We start from the raw sequence: 11,396 nt of genomic DNA, 5'->3' as shown, positions 1-11,396 counted from the left end.
TGTGCCAAGGAGTTTCTTTGTGATAAGGTGCTCCGAGTGCCTAACCCCATCTCGAAAAAAATTTCAGAGGAAAAGTTTGAACTTGGGGTGTAGTTTAAGGGTTCAAAGAAGTCTCCAAATTCCTTTGAATTGATCCGTTGATGATTGGAAGGAGGCATTGAATGAGGGAGAGGTAAGTAATCGTACAACCACTTTAGTGGTAAGATTCCCTGTTTTTGAAGCTTTATCAGAATTATACCTTACAAAATGTCACGGCAGAATCAAATCAAGTGGGAAAATACAAAGAAATTACTTGAGGAATTTTTCTCTTCCAAAATTTAGTATTTGGAGCTGCAACATTTAGGATTTCCCGTAAGGCCATAACCAGACTGGCTTTTCTTCTCCCGTTACTTTGTGAAGGAATCAGCATCTTTATGAAAGAAAAAAAAACCAATGACAACTTATCCTCGTGCAACATGGCATGCAATCTGGAGGGGGGGCAATTTTTCTGCTTGATGCATATAGCTGCACTTGTTTACCTCTTTTTCCAAATTTTTATTATTCCATTCAAAAGAATCATAAGTTTACATTGATAACAAAGTATAACAGATTTACAGTATTCACAAGACAATACAACAAACCCCAGTCACAGCATCAAGAAACTCCAATCACAAAGAAACCCCCAATCACATCTTCAAGAAACTCCAATCACAGCATCAAAAACTACATTGTAACAGAAACCAGTTCAAGCAGAAAATGATTACATAATGAGATCAAAGTTCTAAATTAACAAAGGGAGTGGTAAAGAGAAACAAGGTCTTTGCCCAAGTTTTTGCAAAATGTAGCTCTCTGAGGGAGCTGCAGAAGCGAGAATAAAGCAAACTCTGGCCTCCACAATCGGTGCAAAAACTACCACTTCCCCCATCCATCAATTTATAATAGAACAGGGGCTGTCAGTCAATACTAAACGCAGCAGCAGTTCAAGGTGCTCACTACATTTCTGGAGCCCAGTAGTTATCAATAGGCATAAACCTATTAAGCTCACACCCATTGAGCTCAGATTATTATGTTTTTCTTGTTTTCCTTTCTTTTACCATTTGAAGCAATCTGATATTATGGCCACCCTATCAATGCATGTAAGAACTAATGGCAAGGTTAAAGGAATGATCAAACCATTACAAGTGAGGAGGAAAAATGCTCAACCAAAGAAATTTATTGCTTTCTCAGCATGGCTAAGATCGAGAATCTCAGCGAACATAGCTTTCCATCAACTGAAAAATCTTAGACTTCCCACAGTAAGAAAGTAATTACATCATGCCTGTAAACTGGGTTAGAAATTCTGTATGACCACCAAATCTCAATAAGGAATTAACTTTCAACTATGGGAACAATTAATGTTCAAATAATCTAAAATTGTGATGGAATGAACTCTTCCACTGGAAAGAGAAGAGAATAGCTCCTAAGGGGCAATACTGCAATAGTACCCAAAGCAAATGACTTTGATTGACAACATACCAACATCCATTTCAGCCCTCACCCTCTTGAAAATGCTATACTGTCAAAGCAGAAATGTGAAATAAACCGTTTGGAATTTACTTAGAACTTCTTGACCACCAAAAGAATGATGTTGTCCTCATCACCTATACAATTTGAAACAGAGGATATTGCCTAGCACAGCAAAACGATCCATAAATCAGATATCCCACGACCTTAGTGTACATTGACACAAGCTAATACATAAAAAAAGTGAGATAACCCGGATGAATCATTAAGCTCTGAGCCTCTGACTACAATAACTCTCGCACAAAACCATGGAAAACAAAGAAAGAAGAGGCAAAATAAAATTTTACAACATCCAAAACTAATCCAGAAGCATTCTAGAGAAATCAACATAAAATCCATCAGGAACCAGAAATAAGAAGCAGTTTAAATCAAACCAATCACCACTATCACAACATCCAAAACTAATCCTCCATAACGCACTTCATCCTTGAATACCATCAGATGAAACAAAGCAGACAACACAAATCCTAAAATCACACTAGAACACATTGGGACTAGTGTTTTGTTCCCAAAATAGTTGTTCCAGTGTTTTGTGTGATTAAATCAAACCAATCACCAATGTGTTCCAGTGCGAAAAATGTATAAATCAGAATAAATGATTTGTGGCCATAAATAACAAATAGCTCAAGAGCTATTTGTGATTTTTAATTTTTTCTAATGTGTAACAAATAGAAATAAGCATTATAAATCATACCAAACACCTGCAAAAATAGAAATTAGTTAGATAAATATAAATACAAATCATACCAAAGAGACCCTAAATAGCAATGTGGCCATGCATGTTCATTTAAAAATCATAATCTTTTGTTTGTTTCAATACGTGAGGGTAATCACATGGATGCAACTTGCTAAGTAATTCTCTTCCAAAAGCCTGTAAGTTATACTCAAGGAGCCATACTCGGTTGTTCCAATGTTTTGTTTCCAAAATAGTTGGGCTCTGACTATTTCTTGTTCCCTTAAAACATGGGTTGAGAACAACTTCAACCCAGCACAATCCCCTCTGAGTAGTTTATAGTGAAGTTGAATACCATTTTTCTTAAAAATGTGTACCGTTTATGGGAGAGGTACTAAGTACCAACCATGAAAAATGATAGAACTACATCCTATCAGTGCCTAAAAGGAATACATGGCAAGCAGGTAAAATGACAGAACTACATCCTATCCCTGTTGACTTATGCAATTTGTTCTTTGAATCCCACTCTGCCATGTTTGATATGACTTGTTCTTTGAATCCCACTCTGCCATGTTTAATATGACAATGTGGAGCTTTAAGAAATATCTCCAGGACACAAATGATTTTGATCAACTACTTTCAAGCAACTGAAGCTACAGCATCAATCTATGAGTAAAGAATCAAATAAGCGAAAAAGAAGGGAATAACAAAAATTAACATACCAGATCTGTTCATGAGCAATGAACTGTTTAATTTCTCTAGAAATTAAACCCCATTGCTATACAAAAAGATACCCCATTGCTATAATACAAAAAGATACTCCATTGCTATACAAAAAGATAACCCCAGTCCTATACAAAAAGCTAGCTAAGTTCAAAAACATCTTCAACTACAACTACTAAAGTAACATCTCCAACTGTAATTGAGTTCCAATGCATATCCCCTGTGTCTTCATTCTTCAATCATTGCGATTGTCTCGATATAGGAATAAACATGAAAGTCATTCAGCTTACAATGAGGATACTTAGTTTTAATGATATTGATGACTGGATCAAGTAACTCTGGCCCGCCGTACAACTCCATGTCTCTGTACCCATACCTATATCCATGAATATCCAACTCATTTAAGGATAGCTGTTTGGTCCAAGTATTCTCCAATCCATCATCCAATCTCACCCATAATTCATAACGTTTCTGGTTAAACACATAGCTAAATATAGAAAGACGGTCTCCCAATGCAAAGTCCAACACTTCTGCTTCATCATTATCTAGGAAGGGCATTGGAATTTCATTAAACTTCTCATTTCCAACACTAAATGAAACAACACATTTCAAACTACCCACAATCCAATGGGGACAACCTCCAAACACCTTCGGTCTTGAATCTTGTGGTTTTGACATCCAAAGAGGATACTGAACTTCTCCAATGCTTCTCCAAGAACTTGTTCCCAGTGTATACACAAAGGCTTCAAATCTACGGAGGCCACTCCTCCTCTGTTGTGAAATTGCCAGCACCTTGAATTTACCATACTTATGATCATAACCAAACCCTAAAGCAACTCTACCGTAGCGATTTGTATTGATATTATGGCGTGGCAATTGCTTGTACTGTAGTGTAGCAGGATTCCATAAATACACATCTCGTCCGTAACAATACTAATGGGTTAAGCACAGCAGCCCATTACAAGAAGCTGCCAATATAGTTCGGTCTCGTGTATCACTGAAAGGGACTTTTAGTTGTACTGGGAAGCAAGCGCCAATATTTACTTTATACACCAAGGAATGAGTTGTAACGATAAAGGTAGAACCATTGTCGATTTCCATCTGACGGTTAAAGTGCATTTTAATGAAATTAGGGTTATAGAATCGGGAGTAATCTCTGATTACGCACCTGAATTGCCAAAGAGTCATCACATGTAGACGAAAGAAGATTTCATCCTTGATTTCATTTGGGAGATTAGGCAATGAAGTTTTAGCAGACATCCTCTTCTCTTTCCTCAGTTTCTTCTTTCCTTGTTTCGGTTTCTTCATTTTTATTTCATTCATCTTTCTGGCTTTCTCCTGTGTCGGTTGCGCCGGTAGGAGGAGAGAAAATGAAGAAGAAAGAAAGAAACAATTGGGGAAAGTAGCTCAGATGACTATTGCCTCCATGCAGCGGTGTCTCCTTCGTAATCTCGATCGTTTTGGCTCCTTTTCTTGTTTTATCTATCATTAATGCTATTTGTGTGCCGTCATTTGCATCTCTCCTTCTAATCTCAATCGTTTTGGCTTCTTTTCTTGTTTTATCTATCATTTATTCTTTGGTTTAGATCTGATTTCATTACTTGCATGGTACTTCATCCGTTGGTAGTTGGTGATATGATTACACTTAGGGCTGCAAGTTTGGCCCCATCGGCCCGAACCCGCCCTGGCCTGCCCTGAGCTTGAACAGGGTCTGGGCTAAGATTTCTGGCCCTGAGGGCGGGTTAAGGCCAGAAATTCTTGACCCTGAGTCAGGGTCGGGTTGGGTCAGGGTTGAGACCTCGGGCTCAGCCCAACCCTGATTTTGACCCTGATGGCCCTAAAGAAATTTCTTTATTTATTAATTAATAGAAGGTATTACAAATATAAACAAGTGTGTGGCGCACTTGGTAGTTTGTGATGCATAAAACTAATTGCTATAAAGAGGTCTTGGGTTCAAGGCTCCTCTTTCACATTGTCACTACACTTGTTATTTTAATTTACTTATTGCAGGGCCAATCAGGGCGGGCTTGGGCTGGGCTTGGCCCATCAGGGTCAGGGTTAGGGTCAGGGTATTTAGGCCCTGAGTCAGGGTCAGGGCGGGCCTGGGCCCAACTAAGGGGACTTAAGGTTGGGCTAGGGTTTTAAAAAGCCCGGCCCAACCTGACCCTGTTGCAGCCCTAATTACACTCCCTGCATATGCCATGGTTTGAGGTATGGGTCTCTCTGATAATGCACGGTTTTGAAGGTGGGATACCTGGTCGATCGATACCGTATCGCTGAAACAATATGGACAAAGGGTAAAATAGTGAAAAAAAAAGAGGGAAAATTACTTGATTAGCTACTTTTGGGTTTTCATTTATAAAACTATTCACTCTATCTTTGAGTTAACAAAAATAGACAAAAACAAGTTAAGGTTTACAAAACTAGACAAAATAGTGTTTCTCCCTCCCACACTTACTTTTTTAGACATTTTTACCTCTGTCATTGCCTTCACACCCAGGCATTCTCTGTTACCTGCAACCCTACCCTTGTCCCAGCCATCGTTATTCTCTACTACCCCAAGTAACAGAAGGGAAAAAAAGAGATTTTTTCACAAGGGAACTACCGAGGAAGGAAGGAGAGTCACTATTTTGTCTCGTTTTGTAAAACTAAACTTGTTTTTGTCTGTTTTTGTTAACTCAAACATAGGGTGTACAGTTTTGTAAATGAAAACCCAAAAGTAGCTAATCATGTAATTTTTCCAAAAAAATATTGTTTTTAAAGACAATTAGAGGTACACTTGTTCGATACAGTCGATATTGTATTGATTGTACCATTTTTTAAGTGATCGATACCCGATCCGATACTGTGCACAAAAACCATCCTCTAAAGCAAGGTTCTAAAACTTGGGTTTTGACTCGGTTTCAACCAGCCAGAAACCGAGTTCATCTCAGTTTCAATCATATCTCGGTCGAAACCTAGGACTTTCTCCAGGCTAACTTGAACCCGGTTTCAAGGCCTAGAAGTTCTTTTTTTGCCCTGATTCTTGTTGTGCTTCTTATTTTTGACATTTTAAACCCAATCCATGAAGGATCCACATCCTCAACTTCCAAATCTTGTACTTCCATCTTACTTCCAACAATTCACAGTGTGCCACCTGGCCTGACCAGCATCCAACGGATGATATTGAATAAATTCAAAATATTTTGAAAACCTCATGAGATCCTATTTGAACCACATTGAACCTCAAACCAAACCCTCCCGATCAGTTCAGATTAAACAAACCAACCCATTCTTCCTCCCAAACCAAACCATTTGAATCACTCAACCATCTTCTTCCTCCCTAACTCTTCTCTGCAACCTATCGCAACCACACCGGCCGGAAGTGGTCAGAGTTTAACCCATCCCCTTTATTTGATGGGGATTTCATGAATTCTTCTGAGTTACAGACTACACACAGAGAGAGAGAGAGAGAGATTAAAAATAGGGAAATCACATTCATTGTCTTTTCATTAATCAGTCTCACCACTGTGAGGAAAATCTCAAGCTTAAAAATATACAAGTCCAAGTGTTGCGTCAAGAAATCATCGAGCGGTCCTGCGAGTGTCGTCACCTGCAAGTGGATCAAGGGGTCAACAGAGAGAACCGGTGTGGTTCTGGCCTGGGGCTCTCCGATGCCAAAGTTAGATCTCCTGAGCAAATAGATGAATAGTGATTATTCAATAGGAGTTTAGATGTCTCCCAATGGAGTTGTGTACCTTGCCTTTTATAGCAGTGTATGGCGGTGTGGAGAGTCCTAGTTTGATGGTGATTGTGCCGTTGAGTGGATAGAGGCCCTGGGTAACGGGGCTCTATCCTGATTGGCCATCTCCTCGCGAGAGGGAGTGTCCTGGTGGTATCAAGATCCTTGGTGGATAGATACCCGTGTGTGGTGATAACGTCATTGGTGCTTGACTCCGTCTGGGTGTCGTGACTTCTAAGCGGTGGCCTAGAATCCTGGTGGTGACATGAGTCTGTAGTGACACGATTGGGTCATAGACGAGTAGCCCCGATGTCCGTGTACATCACGTCTACGTCCACGATGCCACGCCTGAGTGAGAGGCCTCGCCTGGGTGAGAGGCCGCGCCTGGGTGCAGGCCGCGCTTGGGTGAGAGGCCGCGCCTGGGTGTGGCCGCGCCTAGGTGAGGCCACGCCTGAGTGCAAGCCGCACCTGGGTGCTGGCCTTGGTTCTCCTTGGTTCTGGAGCAGGTCACTCGGTGACACATGGCAGCCGCTGATTGGTCCGATGAATCTTGAATGTATCACCAAGTTATCTCCAAAAAATGTTCATGGGTTTTGGGTCAATATCATTGTAACAGAGGAACCCACCAACACATCACAATGACCAAAAGAAGGAGGAAAAAAGGGAAATCTCTATGTGTAACATCAAAGATGGCTGATGAGTTTGATTCCTCCCATTCTTTGCAAATTTGAGTTCCAAAATATCAGATGAATTTGGTAACGGGTTCTGCAAATTTAATGCGCTGCTTCACAGGAATTGTGGTTTCAGGAAGCCCACATTCCCAAAGCCTATTTACTTCTTGTCTCATCGTTTTCTTCCTCTCCTCTCCTTTCCAACTCAAATCCATCGTCGACTTGCAACCCAAATCCCTCTCTTCAACTCAAAGACCTTGTCCCATCGTCGTTCTGCAATTTAGATATAAAACCTAAAATGGTTAGATTCAAAATCGATTTGAACTGAAACCCTAACAAATCCCAGTCTTCTTCCTCCGACGCTCTAAACCATCACAACCGCTCCAAAATCCCCGGTCCTATTCATCGTCGGGCTCTCACCATTTCAAATCCCAGTCCAATTCACCGTCGCAGAGAAGAAGGGAGCGATGGAGTTTGAAGCACCGAATTAGCCAAACAAAAAGGGTTTGGAGAAATGGGCTTGGGTTGATGGGTTGAACCAGTCGGATGGGTTTGGTTTGGGGTTCAATGTGGTTCAAACAGGATCTCATGAGGTTTTCAAAATATTTTGAATTTATCCAATATCATCCATTGGATGCTGGTCAGGCCGGGTAGCGCACTATGAGCTGCTGGAAGTAAGATGGAAGTACAAGATTTGGAAGTAGAGGATGTGGATCCATCCATGAATTAGTTTCACATAGAGAACACTAAAAATATTACTTGTGGTTTTGATCCAAGTTTGATACTGTATACTGTTCTTGGACATGGTATCGAATAAGGTTTGATCAAAACATGACTCCTTCAATATAAATGATTAAGCAATCTTAGATTTGTTAGAAAGCTTTGTTTTGATAGCTTTCCAACAAGTCCAAGATTGCTTATGATTTATATTGAAGGAGTTATGTACCAGTAAAATTTAATTTGGTGTGTGCGAATGCTGTCAAAATCGCTCTAAATGAAAATATTTTTTTGGACATCAAAACAAGTGAATATTTTATCGCACTTTTGGTTTTTAGCAATGTATTACCATTTTCAGATTTATGGATTGTTTAGATTTGAGAAAAACCCCAGCATTAGAAAGTTGAAAATTGCACCTGCTTATTTATGAATAATGAATAATATCTTAAGTAAATGAAATACAAATTCATTTACTTAAATGATATTAGACATAACTAAGTGTCTGTCCAGGTTTCTAAATATGGTCGAAACCATTGAAACTCGGTTGAATCCAGAGATTTTATAAAATCCCCCTTCAACTCGTTTCTGAAACCTGTGAAACCGAGTTAACTCGGTGGTTTTGGTCGAGTTTTTCTTCCATGCTCTAAAGTGATCGATACCCAATCCGATAGGTAGGTGACAGGTAGCCCTTTCCCAATGGCTTGCACTCTGGCACCAGATCACCTCTCCCAAGTAGCCAACCACAAAGAATGGTCCAATGAAAGCACCATTGTTATGATTGGAAGAACTCACCCTCGTAAACCGGTCTACAAGGGGGAACCCAATATTATATATGCCCACACCCAAGCCCTTACGAGACCGATGTGGGACTATGTACATAACAGTGACCATAGTGTGGTTAATATGCTTGAGCTTAAAGCTATATACTCCTAAGCATGGCAACCACGATCAGTTAAAGTGGAGGAGATCCATCTCGTTGAAGAACCTGATCGTTTTATTGTGAAGTTCAATAATCCCACGGATGTGCCTGTGGTATTTTTTGCTCAACCTTGGATCTACCACAACCATTTGGTGATTCTTAAGGAAGTCCTGGAACCCATCTGTTCCGGCTGATAAGATGCTCTTCAAACATGCGGTCTTTTGGGTCCAGTGCCTTAACTTGCATTGGATGTTTTATGAATATGACATTCTTGCTGAGATTTTCGCTAAGGTTGGGTGCTGGCTCGACATTAAGTGCCCTTAGGGCTAGATGAGCTCCGCTAATTCGCCAGTGGCTCGTGTTCTTATACCACTTTATCTTCAGAAATTGTTGAAATGGGAACACCAAAATTAGTTAAGTTGGCTTATGAATACTGGCCTAAAATCATATGTCCAAAACTCTCTGAGAATTGGACACAGAGGTTTGGATCATCCTTTCAAACCAAAGGTGGACTTAATGAATGCGTTGGCATCGAAAGGAGTTAGTGCTGAAGCTGCTCTACTCCTTGTGGTTGGCCTTATGAATGCATTGGCATAAGACCATTTAATAAACGATTTTCACAGTTTCGATAAAACGGATGGATTCGATTTGGTTTTGACACCCTTACCCAAAGTCACCCTGTCCTATTTAATAATCAGTTCCAAAATCAGCTCCTAGAACTAGTCCATTTAGTAATAGGATGAATTGGCTCTGAACGACTCCTGATTCTAGTCCCAATTTGACACCCTTAGTCTGATCAAACTTGTACACGTATCAACTATCAGGTACTTGATAAGGGGTTCATTTGATGGGAGAATGGAATATTTTCTTCTTTGAGGTGGCGTAGTTTAATCTTCATGTTCAAAAATCAAAATAGAAGAACATTTTAACATTTTGAGCATCGTTGGAAAATCGGGTTTTGACTAGCTGAGTCGCCCAAGTCGAGTCAAAGTTTTGAAAAACCTGATTAAGAGTTGTGTAAACTAGGTTAGGGTAAAAAAATGAAAATAATCTTTCATAAATCGTCCGAGTCAAATAAAATTCAGTATTTTGACTTGGTGAGATTAGTTGTTTTTAAAAAAAGCCATAAAGCCAGTTCACTTAGAAGTTGAGTTGGGTAAAATAGTAATTTCGTATTTTAAAATGGTAAGAAACCCTCAACTCATTCTCTTGTTCAATGGTATAAACAAAAAATGTATTGATATGTGATTCCTTGATTTTCTCTAATTTTCCCATATTTTTTATGTATTTTTTACTATTTTATAAATATTTCTTATATTATAGATAATAAAAAAACGTGACTCATCGTAATCAGGTTTGATAAAACCAAGTCACCAGGTCTTTATAAAAGACGAGTTGAGTCAGAAAACCTGATTTTTCAACTATGATTTTGATTGGAATTTCCAATTTTCATCGATTTTGCACTCGTTAGGAAAGTCATCCTAGAACCACCCTGTTCCATTTAATTATCGGTCCCACAATCAGCTCTTGGACACTTTCCATATTAATAAATGATGGGTAAGTTTGTCAGTCCCGGAACGACTCCATATTCCAATCACAAATTGACATCCTTTACTGTTGGTTTGAGGTATCGATACAATATATACCAATTTTGCAAGTAATTAATTCTGATATCATGTTGATACCGTATTGATGACAAGGTATGGAAAAAGGGTAAAATGGTTAAAAAAAAAAAGAGTTTTTGTCAAATGCCCTCTTAAAAATGCCCATTTGTTCAAATGGCCTTTTACAATTTTTCTAATTGTAAACTCCCCCTTACTTTCAAAACATTGTAGCATTTTAATCTAATACGTTAGAATGAGACGTTAGTCGTTAATTTTAAGGAATCTAATGACCAAAATGCCCCTATGATAAAAACACATCAAAATTAAAGATTAAAATGATCAAATTGCCCTCATCTTCCCCAAATCATTTAGGGTTTGAAACTGAAATTTTTTTCCCCAAAACGGTTAGGGTTTGAACCCATCTGGACAGCAAGGGATCAGAAGAAGAAGATGGTGGATTCCGAGACCACACCACTGCTTGTAAGTTATTGTTGATTTGAAGATCAAACCAGACCTTGCGGCTGGTTATTTTCTCTGTTCCTGCTGCTAGTCCGAGTGTACTGATCTATGAAAACTGAAGGCCTTTGCTGCTGATATTTTGGGATTGAAATATCCCCCTAAGGAGTCACACTCGACCAGCATTTGAAGGAGATCTGACCTCAGATCTGGGAGATATTAAAATCTCCAATCACTGCCTGCGGCTGACTTGTCCCCAAGTTTTCCTCTGCTGCAACTTTGAAGAGCTATATCTTAGCAATCACCTATTGGAATTGGGTGATATTTGGAGCCTAGGACCTTCACATAGAAACCAACACTCTACCTGAAG

General features: G+C 39.4%; 1 protein-coding gene across 1 annotated transcript; it reads right to left on the bottom strand.

Annotated features, from left to right (window-relative positions):
• Nucleotides 1-3,166: 3,166 nt before the first annotated feature.
• LOC122639767 lies at nucleotides 3,167-5,479 on the bottom strand. The gene is made up of 2 exons (XM_043832721.1): nucleotides 5,453-5,479; nucleotides 3,167-3,871 (listed from the first exon to the last, which is right to left on the bottom strand). The coding sequence occupies exons 1-2, from the start codon at nucleotides 5,477-5,479 to the stop codon at nucleotides 3,167-3,169; spliced, it is 732 nt and encodes a 243-aa protein (XP_043688656.1).
• Nucleotides 5,480-11,396: the final 5,917 nt, after the last annotated feature.

The sequence above is a fragment of the Telopea speciosissima genome, chromosome 1 (genome assembly GCF_018873765.1).
Source record: "Telopea speciosissima isolate NSW1024214 ecotype Mountain lineage chromosome 1, Tspe_v1, whole genome shotgun sequence".
NCBI classification, from domain to species: Eukaryota; Viridiplantae; Streptophyta; class Magnoliopsida; order Proteales; family Proteaceae; genus Telopea; species Telopea speciosissima.
This window is presented reverse-complemented; position numbering and strand designations above follow the sequence as displayed.

Excerpts from the sequence above, each read along its gene's own strand:
- LOC122639767 (XM_043832721.1), bottom strand. The coding sequence starts at position 5,479 with ATGGCTGGGACAAGGGTAGGGTTGCAG. Across the intron at positions 3,872-5,452 it reads GGACAAGGGTAGGGTTGCAG|TATTGTTACGGACGAGATGT; the intron begins GTAACAGAGAAT and ends TTAACCCATTAG.